This window comes from Oncorhynchus clarkii, unplaced genomic scaffold (assembly GCF_045791955.1).
Source record: "Oncorhynchus clarkii lewisi isolate Uvic-CL-2024 unplaced genomic scaffold, UVic_Ocla_1.0 unplaced_contig_13804_pilon_pilon, whole genome shotgun sequence".
NCBI lineage: Eukaryota > Metazoa > Chordata > Actinopteri > Salmoniformes > Salmonidae > Oncorhynchus > Oncorhynchus clarkii.
Genome location: NW_027258050.1, coordinates 142,501 through 160,000, shown reverse-complemented (window position 1 = coordinate 160,000; position 17,500 = coordinate 142,501). Strand labels below are relative to the sequence as shown.

Sequence of the window (17,500 nt, the reverse complement as noted above, 5' to 3'; positions counted from 1 at the left end):
CCTATCAGGATCAGACCTCTAGAGTCCCTCCTATCAGGATCAGACCTCTACATATAGAGACCCTCCTATGAGGGTGAGACTTCTACCCTGGTCTGGTGCACTATATAGGGAATAGGGCCCTGGTCTGGTGCACTATATAGGGAATAGGGCCCTGGTCTGGTGCACTATATAGGGAATAGGGCCCTGGTCTGGTGCACTATATAGGGAATAGGGCCCTGGTCTGGTGCACTATATAGGGAATAGGGCCCTGGTCTGGTGCACTATATAGGGAATAGGGCCCTGGTCCGGTGCACTATATAGGGAATAGGGCCCTGGTCTGGTGCACTATATAGGGAATAGGGCCCTGGTCTGGTGCACTATATAGGGAATAGGGCCCTGGTCTGGTGCACTATATAGGGAATAGGGCCCTGGTCTGGTGCACTATATAGGGAATAGGGCCCTGGTCTGGTGCACTATATAGGGAATAGGGCCCTGGTCTGGTGCACTATATAGGGAATAGGGCCCTGGTCTGGTGCACTATATAGGGAATAGGGCCCTGGTCTGGTGCACTATATAGGGAATAGGGCCCTGGTCTGGTGCACTATATAGGGAATAGGGCCCTGGTCTGGTGCACTATATAGGGAATAGGGCCCTGGTCTGGTGCACTATATAGGGAATAGGGCCCTGGTCTGGTGCACTATATAGGGAATAGGGCCCTGGTCTGGTGCACTATATAGGGAATAGGGCCCTGGTCTGGTGCACTATATAGGGAATAGGGCCCTGGTCTGGTGCACTATATAGGGAATAGGGCCCTGGTCTGGTGCACTATATAGGGAATAGGGCCCTGGTCTGGTGCACTATATAGGGAATAGAGCACTGGTCTGGTGCCCTATATAGGGAATAGGGCACTGGTCAATGGTTCACTTTATAGGGAATATAGTGCAATTTGGGCAGTGCCCTAAGAGGTTGCGTCCCAATCATGTCCTTCCTCCTGAAGTGATTGGATTGGTAGAGGGATCAAATCCAAATTGGTGTCCTATCAAATCCATGGAAGTTGAAGTGCACACGTGAGGAGACAGGAGAGATGATTTGGTCCGCGGCCTCGTCCCCCCCCCCCCCCCCCCCCCCAGGAACTAAAAGCATGTCGTCTCTGTTCCCTTGCAGTTCATTGGGTGTGACGCGTATGGGATCTGTGTGAGAGTGTTCTGTGACTTCGGGGACCAGTTTGAGGTGTCGGACCCCACTGGAGAGGAAGCCAAGGAGATGTTTATTCAGAACATCACACAGGTACACACACACACACACACACACACACACACACACACACACACACACACACACACACACCCTCCTCTCTGACCTCTAACCTCTGATCTGTAGGGTAACCCAGGGGTGGTAACCTGTATGGACAGCAGGACCCACGGCCTCCAGACTGGACAGAGTGTTCTCTTCAGAGAGGTCAACGGCATGGACACCCTCAACGGCACCGCGCGACAGGTCACAGGTACTGATACGACAGGCCTATGACAGGTCACAGGTACTGATACGACAGGCCTATGACAGGTCACAGGTACTGATACGACAGGCCTATGACAGGTCACAGGTACTGATACGACAGGCCTATGACAGGTCACAGGTACTGATACGACAGTCCTATGACAGGTCACAGGTACTGATACGACAGTCCTATGACAGGTCACAGGTACTGATAGGACAGTCTTGTCAGAGGTGCTGATAGGACAGTCCTATGACAGGTCACAGGTACTGATACGACAGTCCTATGACAGGTCACAGGTACTGATACGACAGTCCTACGACAGGTCACAGGTACTGATACGACAGGCTTATGACAGGTCACAGGTACTGATAGGACAGTCTTGTCACAGGTGCTGATAGGACAGGCCTATGACAGGTCACAGGTACTGATACGACAGTCCTATGACAGGTCACAGGTACTGATAGGACAGTCTTGTCACAGGTGCTGATAGGACAGTCCTATGACAGGTCACAGGTGCTGATACGACAGTCTTATGACAGGTCACAGGTGCTGATAGGACAGTCCTACGACAGGTCACAGGCAGGAGAAGGTTGTATCACTGTTGATAATAATGTGTGTGTGTGTCAGTCCTCTCTCCCTACAGTTTCAGCGTAGGGGACACGTCATGTCTGCAGCCCTATGCACACGGAGGCTTCTTCCTGCTGGTCAAAACCCCCAGAACGTACAGCTTCGTAAGTAACACAACCACAACACGACCGCAGTACGACGTTCATTAAACGACACCGTGTTTAAATGGTTTACACTGAAAGGAACATTCCATCTTTCAGGATAATTTGTTTTTATTTGTCCGCTGTTGATACAGTCTCAAAATGTCAGTCATCAAGTTGTCCAGATCTAGTTTCCAGTCAGCGTCGTACGGCGTCATACTGCCTCATACTGCCGTCATACTGCCTCATACTACGGCGTCATACTGCCATACTGTCATACTGCCTCATACGGTGTCATACTGCCTCATACGGTGTCATACTGCCTCATACAGTGTCATACTGCCTCATACTGCCTCATACTGCCTCATACTGTCTCATACTGCCTCATACGGTGTCATACTGCCTCATACTGCCTCATACGGTGTCATACTGCCTCATACGGTGTCATACTGCCTCATACGGTGTCATACTGCCTCATACGGTGTCATACTGCCTCATACGGTGTCATACTGCCTCATACTGCCTCATACGGTGTCATACTGTCTCATACTGCCTCATACGGTGTCATACTGCCTCATACTGTGTCATACTGCCTCATACGGTGTCATACTGCCTCATACTGCCTCATACGGTGTCATACTGCCTCATACGGTGTCATACTGTCTCATACTGCCTCATACGGTGTCATACTGCCTCATACGGTGTCATACTGCCTCATACTGTGGCACCAAAAGACAGTTTGCAGTGGTCTTTTCCTTAAACGTCCCCGTCCGTGTGTCTCCGTCCGTGTGTCTCTGTCCGTGAGTCTCTGTCCGTGAGTCTCTGTCCGTGTCTCTTTCTGTCCGTGTCTCTCTGTCCGTGTGTCTCCGTCCGTGTGTCTCCGTCCGTGTGTCTCCGTCCGTGTGTCTCCGTCCGTGTGTCTCTGTCCGCGTGTCTCTGTCCGTGTCTCTGTCCGTGTCTCTGTCCGTGTCTCTGTCCGTGTCTCTGTCCGTGTGTCTCTGTCCGTGTCTCTGTCCGTGTGTCTCTGTCCGTGTGTCTCTGTCCGTGTGTCTCTGTCTGTGTGTCTCTGTCTGTGTGTCTCTGTCCGTGTGTCTCTGTCCCTGTGTCTCTGTCCCTTTGTCTCTGTCTGCGTGTCTCTGTCCCTGTGTCTCTGTCCGTGTCTCTGTCCCTGTGTCTCTGTCCCTTTGTCTCTGTCTGCGTGTCTCTGTCCCTGTGTCTCTGTCCGTGTCTCTGTCTGTGTGTCTCTGTCCGTGTGTCTCTGTCCCTGTGTCTCTGTCCCTTTGTCTCTGTCTGCGTGTCTCTGTCCCTGTGTCTCTGTCCGTGTGTCTCTGTCTGCGTGTCTCTGTCCCTGTGTCTCTGTCCGTGTGTCTCTGTCTGCGTGTCTCTGTCTGCGTGTCTCTGTCCGTGTGTCTCTGTCCGTGTGTCTCTGTCCGTGTGTCTCTGTCCGTGTGTCTCCGTCCGTGTCTCCGTCCGTGTCTCTGTCCCCGTGTCTCTGTCCGTGTGTCTCTGTCCGTGTGTCTCTTCAGGAGACGATGGAGCAGCAGCTGTCTGAGCCTCAGGTCCTGACTCCCGACTTCAGCAAACCAGAGGTGAGAGGTCATAGGTCAGCTCCAGTGTGCTGTGTGTTTGATCTGCTTTGTGTTGGAGCCGTCCCTGAGCTGTTTCCTGTTTTGTCCATTGTGAATGTGTCCCTCAGGCCCCGCTGCAGATCCACGCCGCCATGCTGGCTCTTGATGCCTTCCAGGAGCAACACAACAGACTGCCCAATATTGGGTAACACAACCCCTAGTCCCTACCCTATACTCCCTAGCCCCTCCCCCTACTCCCTAGCCCCTACTTCCTGTATAGCTGGTTGGTCCCTAGCCCCTACTTCCTCTATAGCTGGTTGGTCCCTAGCCCCTACTTCCTCTATAGCTGGTTGGTCCCTAGCCCCTACTTCCTCTATAGCTAGTTGGTCCCTAGCCCCTACTTCCTCTATAGCTGGTTGGTCCCTAGCCCCTACTTCCTCTATAGCTGGTTGGTCCCTAGCCCCTACTTCCTCTATAGCTGGTTGGTCCCTAGCCCCTACTTCCTCTATAGCTGGTTGGTCCCTAGCCCCTACTTCCTCTATAGCTGGTTGGTCCCTAGCCTCTACTTCCTCTATAGCTGGTTGGTCCCTAGCCCCTACTTCCTCTTCAGCTGGTTGGTCCCTAGCCTCTACTTCCTCTATAGCTGGTTGGCCCCTAGTCTCTACTTCCTGTATAGCTGGTTGGCCCCTAGTCTCTACTTCCTGTATAGCTGGTTGGCCCCTAGTCTCTACTTCCTGTATAGCTGGTTGGTCCCTAGCCTCTAATTCCTCTAAAGCTGGTTGGTCCCTAACCTAACTGGTTGGTTCCTCTATAGCTGGTTGGTCCCTAGCCCCTATTTCCTGTATAGCTGGTTAGTCCCTAGCCCCTACTTCCTGTAAAGCTGGTTGTGACTTGTTGTTTTCTCCAGGTGCTGTCAGGATGCGGAGGTTCTGGTCAAACTAACAGAGGAAGTCAACCACACCTTGACAAACAGAGTGAGTGTTTCATCTTCACACACTGTTGTACGTAACAGCTCACACTCATGACACTCCTGTCCTCCCCTCTCTCCCTCCCTCCCTCTCTCCCTCCCTTTCTCCCTCCCTTTCTCCCTCCCTCTCTCCCTCCCTTTCTCCCTCCCTCTCTCCCTCCCTCTCTCCCTCCCTTTCTCCCTCCCTCTCTCCCTCCCTCTCTCCCTCCCTCTCTCCCTCCCTTTCTCCCTCCCTCTCTCCCTCCCTTTCTCCCTCCCTCTCTCCCTCCCTTTCTCCCTCCCTCTCTCCCTCCCTTTCTCCCTCCCTCTCTGCCTCCCTTTCTCCTCTTCCTTCTCCCATCTTCTCCTCTCCCTTCTCTCCCTCCCTTTCTCCTATCCCCTCTCCTCTTCCGTCCTCCGCTCTCTCCCGTCCTTCGCCCTCTCCTCTCTCCATCCCCTCTCTCCTCTCCTCTCTCCATCCCCTCTCATCTCCTCTCTTCTCCTCTCCTCTCCTCTCCTCTCCTTCTCCTCTCCTTCTCCTCTCCTCTCCTCTCCTCTCCTCTCCAGGCTCCAGTGAATAGTGAGTTGGTGCGTTGTCTCTCCAGAACGGCGCAGGGTTCTCTCCCTCCATTGGCTGCGGCGGTGGGGGGCATTGCCAGTCAGGAGGTCCTCAAGGCCCTCACGGGGAAGTTTGCCCCACTACAGCAATGGGTAGGTCAACCTACTGCTATCCACCTCACAGAGGTGAGGAGATCTGATTGGTTGTTTGGGTAGGTAATTTATTTTTCTGGTGTTAGAATTCTAATACTGTAGTCTCTCTCTCCCCTCTCTGTCTCTCTCTGTTTCTCTCTGTCTCTGTCTCTCTCTGTCTCTCTCTGTCTCTCTCTGTCTGTCTCTCTGTCTCTCTTCTCTCTCTCTCTTGTCTCTCTGTCTGTCTCTCTCTCTCTCTGTCTCTCTCTCTGTCTCTGTCTTCTCCTCTCCTCCTCTCTTTCTAGTTCTATCTAGATGCCATAGAGGTAGTGAAACCACTACTGTCTTTTTCAGCAGAGGAGTTTAGCCCCAGGTAAAACACACACACACACACACACACACAGAACACGACAAAGAATCTGAAACGCATAAAGATACGTGTGTGTGTGTGTGTGTGTGTGTGTGTGTAGGGGTGATCGGTACGACGGACTGAGGGCCTGCATCGGGGAGACCATGTGTCTGGAACTCCACAAGCTGAGAGTCTTTATGGTGACAACCCACACTGTTACAACCCACACTGTTACAACCCACACTGTTACAACCCACACTACTACAACCCACGCTGTTACAACCCACACTGTTACAACCCACACTATCACAGCCCACGCTGTTACAACCCATGCTGTTAAAACCCACACTATCACAGCCCACGCTGTTACAACCCACACTATCACAGCCCATGCTGTTACAGCCCACACTATCAGAACCCACGCTGTTACAACCCACACTGTTACAACCCATGCTGTTACAACCCACGCTGTTACAACCCACGCTGTTACAACCCACGCTATCACAGCCCACGCTATCACAGCCCACGCTATCACAGCCCACGCTGTTACGACCCACGCTGGTACGACCCACGCTGTTACGACCCACACTGTTACGACCCACACTATCACAGCCCACGCTGTTACAACCCATGCTGTTACAACCCACACTATCACAGCCCAAGCTGTAACAACCCACACTGTTACAACCCACACTATCACAGCCCACGCTGTTACATCCCATGCTGTTACAACCCACACTATCACAGCCCACACTGTTACAACCCACACTATCACAGCCCACACTATCAGAACCCACTCTGTTACAACCCACTCTGTTACAACCCACGCTGTTACAACCCACGCTGTACAACCCACGCTATCACAGCCCACGCTATCACAGCCCACGCTATCACAGCCCACGCTGGTACGACCCACGCTGTTACGACCCACACTGTTACGACCCACACTGTTACAACCCACATTGTTACAACCCACACTATTACAACCCACGCTGTTTACAACCCACTACTGTCTTAACCCACACTGTTACAACCCACTCTGTTACAACCCACTACTGTCCCAACCCACGCTGGCCCAACCCACGCTGTCCCAACCCACGCGGTTACAACCCACACGGTTACAACCCACACGGTCACAACCCACGCTGTTTACAACCCACTACTGTCTCAACCCACACTACTACAACCCACGCTGTTACAACCCACTCTGTTACAGCCCATGCTGTTACAACCCACTACTGTCTCAACCCACACTACTACAAACCACGCTGTTACAACCCACGCTAACACAACCCACGTTGTTACAACCCACACTACCTCAACCCACGCTGTTTACAACCCACGCTGTCACAACCCACACTGTTTACAACCCACACTGTTTACAACCCACAGTGTTGCAACCCACACTGTTACAGCTCGACCTGTTACAACCCACGCTGTTACAACCCACGCTGTTACAACCCACACTATCACAGCCCACACTGTTACAACCCACACTTTCACAACCCACACTGTTACAGCCCACGCTGTTACAACCCACGCTGTTACAACCCACGCTGTTACAGCCCACGGTGTTTACAACCCATGCAGTTACAACCCACGCTGGTACAGCCAACGGGTTTACAACCCACACTATCACAGCCCACACTGTTACAACCCACACTATCAAAACCCACGCTGTTACTCCCCACGCTGTGACAACCCACGCTGTTACGACCCACACTATCACAGCCCACGGGGTTACAACCCATGCTGTTACAACCCACACTGTTAAAACCCACATGTATCAGTACCCACACTAATACATGGGTCCCCAAACCTTTTTGGCCTTTGACCCCATGTTGATATCTGAATATGTGACCCCGTCATCTGAAAACAAGTGTTGCTTTGATGGGCTGTCCCAAATCAGGAGGGAAGGAAGGAAGGAAGGAAGGTTTGAAGGGACTGATGGGGTAGTTGATGACAGAGTGCTGTGGGGGTGGTGTCTTCTCCAGGTGGGCTGTGGAGCCATTGGCTGTGAGATGCTCAAGAACTTTGCCCTGCTGGGAGTGGGATTGGCCAAGAGCTCAGGAGAGGTAGGGATTGGTTGGTTCATTTTGTTTATTACCTGTTCTTCTGTGGTCGCCACGTGTGCCTGACAGACTGATTAGTTCATTGATTGGTAAATTCATTAGTTAAGGTGTGTGTTTGATTAGTCGATTGATTGATTGATTGATTGATTGATTGATTGATTTAGCGGTATTGATTGATTACCTTTTCCCCAGGTGTGTGTGACGGACCCAGACCTGATAGAGAAGTCCAACCTCAACAGACAGTTCCTCTTCAGATCTCAGCACATACAGGTCAGACAGACAGACAGACAGACAGACAGACAGACAGACAGACACACACACACACAGACACACACACACACACACACACACACACACACACACACACACACACACACACACACACACACACACACACACACACACAGACACAGAGACCATTAATCATCATCATCATCCCTTATAAGTTTTGTCCACATCCGTCCCTCCCTCCCTCCCTCCCTCCCTCCCTCCCTCCCTCCCTCCCTCCCTCCCTCCCTCCCTCCCTCCCTCCCTCCCTCCCTCCCTGCCTCTCCCTCATTCTCTGCCTCCCTCTCCCACCCCCCATTCCCTCCCATGCCCCTCCCCCCTCCTTCCTTCTGTCTCTCTCTCTTTCTCTCTCTCCCTCCCCTCTCTCTCTCCCTCCCTCCATTCCTTCCTTCTGCCTCTCTCTCCCTCTCTCTCCCTACCTCCCTCCTGTCTCTCTCTCTCTCTCTCTCCCCTCTCTCTCTCTCTCTCTCCTCTCTCTCCCTACCTCCCTCCTGTCTCTCTCTCTCTCTCTCTCTCTCTCTCTCTCCCTCTCTCTCTCTCCCTCCCTCCCTCCCTCCCTCCCTCCCTCCCCTCTCCCTCCCTCCCTCCCTCCCTCCCTCCCTCCCTCCCTCCCTCCCTCCCTCCCTCCCTCCCTGCCTCCCTCCCTCCCTCCCTCTGCCTCCCTCCCTCCCTCTGCCTCCCTCTCTCTCTCTCTCTCTCTCTCTCTCTCCTCTCCTCCCTCCCTGCCTCCCTCTCTCTCCCTCCCTCCCTCCCTCCCTCCATCAGAAACCTAAGAGCACCACAGCAGCCGTAGCGACCTTGGAGATCAACCCAGAGATGCAGGTAGACGCTCACCTCAACAAGGTGTGTCCTGCCACCGAGGGGGTCTACAACGACCTGTTCTTCTCCCGCCTACACCTGGTTGTCACGGCGCTGGACAATGTAGAGGCTCGCAGATACGTCGACAGGTGAGGGGGGGGAGGAGTTATGGTGATCGTGAATAGTTGTGGTATGTTGGTATATTGTTGTTGCAGACTCACGTGGCTGTACCTCAGGGGTAAATCATGTTTTCCTTATTGAATTGAGGGGGGAAGAGGATAAACTGGGATTATTAATCAACACTAATTGATCATGTTTAATGTTTTGCCTCTCTCTCTGATTTGGTTCTCCCATACAGCCGCAGTGTATCCAATCAGAAGGCTCTTCTGGATTCTGGTACCATGGGAACCAAAGGACACACGGAGATCATCGTGCCCAACCTGACCGAGTCTTACAACAGCCATGTACTGTCTGTCTGTCTGTCTGTCTGTCTGTCTGCCCAACCTGACCGAGTCTTACAACAGCCATGTACTGTCTGTCTGTCTGCCCAACCTGACCGAGTCTTACAACAGCCATGTACTGTCTGTCTGTCTGTCTGTCTGTCTGTCTGTCTGTCTGCCCAACCTGACCGAGTCTTACAACAGCCATGTACTGTCTGTCTGTCTGTCTGTCTGTCTGTCTGTCTGCCCAACCTGACCGAGTCTTACAACAGCCATGTACTGTCTGTCTGTCTGTCTGTCTGTCTGTCTGTCTGTCTGTCTGTCTTTCTCTGTGTGTCTGTCTGCCTGTCTGCCTGTCTCAATGGTCGTACCAGCCATGTACGTACTGTCTGTCTGCCTGTCTGTCTGCCTGTCTGTCTGTCTGTCTGCCTGTCTGCCTGTCTGTCTCTGTCTGCCTGTCTCTGCCTGTCTCTCTGTCTGCCTGTCTCTCTCTCTCTCTCAATGGTCGTACCAGCCATGTACGTTCTGTCTGTCTGTCTGTCTGTCTGTCTCTGTCTGTCTCTCTGTCTCTCTCGTCGTACCAGCCATGTGTAACCAGATGCCTGTGTTTCTGAATGTCCATATCTCTGCGTATTGACAGAGGGACCCACCAGAAGAGGAGATTCCGTTCTGCACCCTCAAGTCTTTCCCTGCTGTCATAGAACACACCATCCAATGGGCACGGGACAAGGTGATAGGACTAATCTAACTGGTTATTATAGAACACACCATCCAATGGGCACGGGACAAGGTGATAGGACTAATCTAACTGGTTATTATAGAACACACCATCCAATGGGCACGGGACAAGGTGATAGGACTAATCTAACTGGTTATTATAGAACACACCATCCAATGGGACAAGGCGATAGGACTAATCTAACTGGTTGTTATAGAACACACCATCCAATGGGCAAGGGCCAAGGTGATAGGACTAATCTAACTGGTTATTATAGAACACACCATCCAATGGGACAAGGTGATAGGACTAATCTAACTGGTTATTATAGAACACACCATCCAATGGGCAAGGTGATAGGACTAATCTAACTGGTTATTATAGAACACACCATCCAATGGGACAAGGTGATAGGACTAATCTAACTGGTTGTCATAGAACACACCATCCAATGGGACAAGGTGATAGGACTAATCTAACTGGTTGTCATAGAACACACCATCCAATGGGACAAGGTGATAGGACTAATCTAACTGGTTATTATAGAACACACCATCCAATGGGAAAGGGACAAGGTGATAGGACTAATCTAACTGGTTATTATAGAACACACCATCCAATGGGCCAAGGTGATAGGACTAATCTAACTGGTTATTATAGAACACACCATCCAATGGGACAAGGTGATAGGACTAATCTAACTGGTTATTATAGAACACACCATCCAATGGGACAAGGTGATAGGACTAATCTAACTGGTTATTATAGAACACACCATCCAATGGGACAAGGTGATAGGACTAATCTAACTGGTTATTATAGAACACACCATCCAATGGGACAAGGTGATAGGACTAATCTAACTGGTTATTATAGAACACACCATCCAATGGGACAAGGTGATAGGACTAATCTAACTGGTTATTATAGAACACACCATCCAATGGGACAAGGTGATAGGACTAATCTAACTGGTTGTTATAGAACACACCATCCAATGGGACAAGGTGATAGGACTAATCTAACTGGTTGTTATAGAACACACCATCCAATGGGCACGGGACAAGGTGATAGGACTAATCTAACTGGTTATTATAGAACACACCATCCAATGGGACAAGGTGATAGGACTAATCTAACTGGTTATTATAGAACACACCATCCAATGGGACAAGGTGATAGGACTAATCTAACTGGTTGTTATAGAACACACCATCCAATGGGACAAGGTGATAGGACTAATCTAACTGGTTATTATAGAACACACCATCCAATGGGACAAGGGACAAGGTGATAGGACTAATCTAACTGGTTATTATAGAACACACCATCCAATGGGCCAAGGGACAAGGTGATAGGACTAATCTAACTGGTTATTATAGAACACACCATCCAATGGGACAAGGGACAAGGTGATAGGACTAATCTAACTGGTTATTATAGAACACACCATCCAATGGGACAAGGTGATAGGACTAATCTAACTGGTTATTATAGAACACACCATCCAATGGGACAAGGTGATAGGACTAATCTAACTGGTTATTATAGAACACACCATCCAATGGGACAAGGGACAAGGTGATAGGACTAATCTAACTGGTTATTATAGAACACACCATCCAATGGGAAAGGGACAAGGTGATAGGACTAATCTAACTGGTTATTATAGAACACACCATCCAATGGGCCAAGGTGATAGGACTAATCTAACTGGTTATTATAGAACACACCATCCAATGGGACAAGGTGATAGGACTAATCTAACTGGTTATTATAGAACACACCATCCAATGGGACAAGGTGATAGGACTAATCTAACTGGTTATTATAGAACACACCATCCAATGGGACAAGGTGATAGGACTAATCTAACTGGTTATTATAGAACACACCATCCAATGGGACAAGGTGATAGGACTAATCTAACTGGTTATTATAGAACACACCATCCAATGGGACAAGGTGATAGGACTAATCTAACTGGTTATTATAGAACACACCATCCAATGGGACAAGGTGATAGGACTAATCTAACTGGTTGTTATAGAACACACCATCCAATGGGACAAGGTGATAGGACTAATCTAACTGGTTGTTATAGAACACACCATCCAATGGGCACGGGACAAGGTGATAGGACTAATCTAACTGGTTATTATAGAACACACCATCCAATGGGACAAGGTGATAGGACTAATCTAACTGGTTATTATAGAACACACCATCCAATGGGACAAGGTGATAGGACTAATCTAACTGGTTGTTATAGAACACACCATCCAATGGGACAAGGTGATAGGACTAATCTAACTGGTTATTATAGAACACACCATCCAATGGGACAAGGGACAAGGTGATAGGACTAATCTAACTGGTTATTATAGAACACACCATCCAATGGGCCAAGGGACAAGGTGATAGGACTAATCTAACTGGTTATTATAGAACACACCATCCAATGGGACAAGGGACAAGGTGATAGGACTAATCTAACTGGTTATTATAGAACACACCATCCAATGGGACAAGGTGATAGGACTAATCTAACTGGTTATTATAGAACACACCATCCAATGGGACAAGGTGATAGGACTAATCTAACTGGTTATTATAGAACACACCATCCAATGGGACAAGGGACAAGGTGATAGGACTAATCTAACTGGTTATTATAGAACACACCATCCAATGGGACAAGGTGACAGGACTAATCTAACTGGTTATTATAGAACACGCCATCCAATGGGACAAGGTGATAGGACTAATCTAACTGGTTGTTATAGAACACACCATCCAATGGGACAAGGTGATAGGACTAATCTAACTGGTTGTTATAGAACACACCATCCAATGGGACAAGGTGATAGGACTAATCTAACTGGTTATTATAGAACACACCATCCAATGGGACAAGGTGATAGGACTAATCTAACTGGTTGTTATAGAACACACCATCCAATGGGACAAGGTGACAGGACTAATCTAACTGGTTGTTATAGAACACACCATCCAATGGGCACGGGACAAGGTGATAGGACTAATCTAACTGGTTATTATAGAACACACCATCCAATGGGACAAGGTGACAGGACTAATCTAACTGGTTGTTATAGAACACACCATCCAATGGGACAAGGTGATAGGACTAATCTAACTATGTTCCATTCTAATATGGAGGGTTGTAGAATATGTTGAGGACAACACCCTGAACACAGCTTCTACCCCCGAGCCATAAGACTGCTGAACAATTATTTAAATGGCCACCCGGACTATTTACACACGTTTGTACTCTGCTGCTACTCGCTGTTTATTCTCTATGCATAGTCACTTTACCCCCTACCTACATGTACAAATTACCTCGACTAAATTGTACCCCCGCACACTGATTCGGTACCGGTGCCCCCTGTATACAGACTCAATATTATTATTATTCAGTGTTACTTTTTATTAGATTTTTTACTTTAGTTGATTTAGTAAATATGTGATATGAAACATGATAACCTGTTGTATTTGGCGCACGTGACAAATAACATTTGATTTGATTTTGATTTGTTCTCTCTCTCTCCCTTTCCGTCTCTCTCACTCTCTCTCTCTTTCTGTCTCTCTCTCTTTCTCTCCTCTCTCTTTCTCTCCTCTCTCCCTTTCTGTAATTCTCTCTCTCTCTCTCTCACTCCACTCTCTCACTCCACTCTCTCCCTCTGTCTCTCTGTCTGTAGTTTGAGAGTGCGTTTGCCCACAAGCCCACCATCTATAATATGTTTTGGCAGACCCACTCCTCTGCAGAAGCCGTGCTACAGGTAGGAACAGCTTCTTCTCATGACTCGGGTTGCAAAGTTCCCATAACTTTCCCTAAATGATCAGCTTTTTCCAGAAATCCTGGTAAATTAACACTGAGGTGTGGGACAGACAGTAACAGACAGTAAATTAACACTGAGGTGTGGGACAGACAGTAACAGACAGTATATTAACACTGAGGTGTGGGACAGACAGTAACAGACAGTAAATTAACACTGAGGTGTGGGACAGACAGTAACAGACAGTATATTAACACTGAGGTGTGGGACAGACAGTAACAGACAGTAAATTAACACTGAGGTGTGGGACAGACAGTAACAGACAGTAAATTAACACTGAGGTGTGGGACAGACAGTAACAGACAGTAAATTAACACTGAGGTGTGGGACAGACAGTAACAGACAGTAAATTAACACTGAGGTGTGGGACAGACAGTAACAGACAGTATATTAACACTGAGGTGAGGGACAGACAGTAAATTAACACTGAGGGCCATTTGTTCATTATTATAGGGAAGAAAATGTGTTTTATGTGTGTGTGTGTGTGTGTGTGTGTGTGTAGAGGATGCAGCAGAGGGAGACTCTGGAGGGGGCGTTCCAGGTAGTCAAGCTGCTGAGTCGACGGCCCAGCCAATGGGAACACTGTATCATCCTGGCACGCCTCAAATTCGACAAGTACTTCAAGAGAAAGGTAACGTTGCCCCCCCCCTCCCCCCCCCCCCACACACACACACTGACAGCAGACACACAGAGAGACAAACACACACACACACACACACACACACACACACACACACACACACTGACAGCAGACACACAGAGAGACACACACACACACACACACTGACAGCAGACACACAAAGAGACACACACACCATAGCCTTGTTTCCGTGTGTGTGTGTGTGTGTGTGCGCGTGTGTGTGTGTGTGTGTGTGTGTGTGTGTGTGTGTGTGTGTGTGTGTGTTCTCATATAGGCTCTACAGCTGCTGCACTCCTTTCCCCTGGACACTCGGTTAAAAGACGGTAGTGAGTATCTCTCTCTCTCTGTTGATCTTTTAGCATCTTTATGTCTATAGATAACCTGTCGCCGTCAATCCACACCCAAAACAAAGAGCTTTTAGCACCTTTATGTCTATAGATAACCTGTCGCCGTCAATCCACACCCAAAACAAAGAGCTTTTAGCACCTTTATGTCTATAGATGACCTGTTGCCTTCAATCCACACACACAACAAAGAGCTTTTAGTATCTTTATGTCTATAGATAACCTGTTGCCGTCAATCCACACACACAACAAAGAGCTTTTAGTATCTTTATGTCTATAGATAACCTGTTGCCGTCAATCCACACACACAACAAAGAGCTTTTAATATCTTTATGTCTATAGATGACCTGTTGCCATGATATTGTCCTGTCTTCTCATCTCTGTCCTTGTTCTGCAGGTTTATTCTGGCAGTCACCTAAACGACCCCCGTCTCCCATAGAGTTTGACCTGAAGGACTCACTGTGAGTAGACCAACGATACTAGCTATACTGCTAGCTATACTAGCTATACTGCTAGCTATACTAGCTATACTGCTAGCTATACTGCTACCTATACTGCTAGCTTTACTAGCTATACTACTAGCTATTCTGCTAGCTATACTAGCTATGATGCTAGCTATACTAATTATTCTAGCTATACTAGCTATGCTGCTAGCTATACTAGCTATACTGCTAGCTAAACTAGCTATGATGCTAGATATCCTAGCTATCCTAGCTATACTGCTAGCGCTGCTAGCTATACTAGCTATGCTGCTAGCTATACTAGCTATGCTGCTAGCTATACTGCTAGCTATACTAGCTTTACTAGCTATACTGCTAGCTATGCTGCTAGCTATCCTAGCTATACTGCTAGCTATACTGCTAGCTATGCTGCTAGCTATACTGCTATCCTAGCTATACTGCTAGCTATGCTGCTAGCTATACTGCTAGCTATGCTGCTAGCTATACTGCTAGCTATACTGCTAGCTATACTGCTAGCTATGCTGCTAGCTATACTGCTATCCTAGCTATACTGCTAGCTATGCTGCTAGCTATCCTAGCTATACTGCTAGCTATACTGCTAGCTATGATTTTTACCATGTCAGCTCTGGGATTCGTTCCAGCAACCTTTCGGTTACTGGTCCAACGCTCTAACCACTAGGCTACCTGCCTCCTCTAACCACTAGACTACCTGCCTCCTCTAACCACTAGACTACCTGCCGCCCAGAGAACCATCTAATGAGTGAACATGTAATTTATCTGAAACGTTCTGAGGAGAGTTTGAAAATAACATGAATTTAGTTTTGCCCCAGGTTAAGCATCAGTTTAACATTCTCTCTAGATTTACCTGTTGGTGACCCCTGCTCTACAGCTCTCTCTAGATTGACCTGTTGGTGACCCCTGACCTGTTGGTGACCCCTGCTCTACAGCCCTCTCTAGATTGACCTGTTGGTGACCCCTGACCTGTTGGTGACCCCTGCTCTACAGCCCTCTCTAGATTGACCTGTTGGTGACCCCTGACCTGTTGGTGACGCCTGCTCTACAGCCCTCTCTAGATTGACCTGTTGGTGACCCCTGACCTGTTGGTGACCCCTGACCTGTTGGTGACCCCTGCTCTACAGCCCTCTCTAGATTGACCTGTTGGTGACCCCTGACCTGTTGGTGACCCCTGCTCTACACCTCTCTCTAGGTTGACCTGTTGGTGACCCCTGACCTGTTGGTGACCCCTGACCTGTTGGTGACCCCTGCTCTATAGCCCTCTCTAGATTGACCTGTTGGTGACCCCTGCTCTACCTCTCTCTCTAGATTGACCTGTTGGTGACCCCTGCTCTACACCTCTCTCTAGATTGACCTGTTGGTGACCCCTGCTCTATAGCCCACTCTAGATTGACCTGTTGGCGACCCCTGCTCTACACCTCTCTCTAGATTGACCTGTTGGTGACCCCTGACCTGTTGGTGACTTCCCATTTTCTCCTCCTTCTTTTCGTTATTTCTAACTCTCATTTCCCTCTGTTTCCCATCAGGCACTTCAGTTTTGTCGTGAGCGCAGCTCGGCTTTATGCTGAAATCTACAACATCCCCTACTCAGAGAAGGTACACACACACACACACACACACACACACGTTCTCTCTATATCTCTATATATATCTTTGACTATCTCTCCATTTCACCATCTCTATCTCTCTATTTCACTGTCTCACTACCTCTTTCACTATCTCTCTATTTCACTATCTCTCTATATCACTCTCCATTTCACCATCTCTCTATTTCACTGTCTCACTACCTCTTTCACTATCTCTCTATTTCACTATCTCTCTATATCACTCTCCATTTCACCATCTCTCTATTTCACTGTCTCACTACCTCTTTCACTATCTCTCTATTTCACTATCTCTCTATATCACTCTCCATTTCACCATCTCTCTATTTCACTGTCTCACTACCTCTTTCACTATCTCTCTATTTCACTATCTCTCTATATCACTCTCCATTTCACCATCTCTCTATTTCACTGTCTCACTACCTCTTTCACTATCTCTCTATTTCACTATCACTCTATATCACTCTCCATTTCACCATCTCTCTATTTCACTGTCTCACTACCGCTTTCACTATCTCTCTATTTC

The 17,500-nt window shown here is 48.5% G+C and overlaps 1 protein-coding gene across 1 annotated transcript in view; it reads left to right on the top strand.

The window, feature by feature from the left end:
* LOC139394648 (ubiquitin-like modifier-activating enzyme 6) overlaps positions 1–17,500 on the top strand; it is a 39,635-nt gene that overhangs the window by 10,449 nt on the left and 11,686 nt on the right. The window contains exons 8-26 of the mRNA XM_071142751.1: positions 1,144–1,266; positions 1,360–1,483; positions 2,105–2,208; positions 3,711–3,773; positions 3,881–3,957; positions 4,660–4,726; positions 5,266–5,409; positions 5,694–5,761; positions 5,859–5,937; positions 7,732–7,812; positions 8,002–8,079; positions 8,863–9,044; positions 9,254–9,359; positions 9,976–10,065; positions 13,773–13,853; positions 14,413–14,541; positions 14,825–14,876; positions 15,292–15,355; positions 16,897–16,966. Of these exons, the coding sequence (XP_070998852.1) occupies positions 1,144–1,266; positions 1,360–1,483; positions 2,105–2,208; positions 3,711–3,773; positions 3,881–3,957; positions 4,660–4,726; positions 5,266–5,409; positions 5,694–5,761; positions 5,859–5,937; positions 7,732–7,812; positions 8,002–8,079; positions 8,863–9,044; positions 9,254–9,359; positions 9,976–10,065; positions 13,773–13,853; positions 14,413–14,541; positions 14,825–14,876; positions 15,292–15,355; positions 16,897–16,966 (1,782 nt within the window). The remainder of the gene's footprint in view (positions 1–1,143; positions 1,267–1,359; positions 1,484–2,104; positions 2,209–3,710; positions 3,774–3,880; positions 3,958–4,659; positions 4,727–5,265; positions 5,410–5,693; positions 5,762–5,858; positions 5,938–7,731; positions 7,813–8,001; positions 8,080–8,862; positions 9,045–9,253; positions 9,360–9,975; positions 10,066–13,772; positions 13,854–14,412; positions 14,542–14,824; positions 14,877–15,291; positions 15,356–16,896; positions 16,967–17,500) is intronic.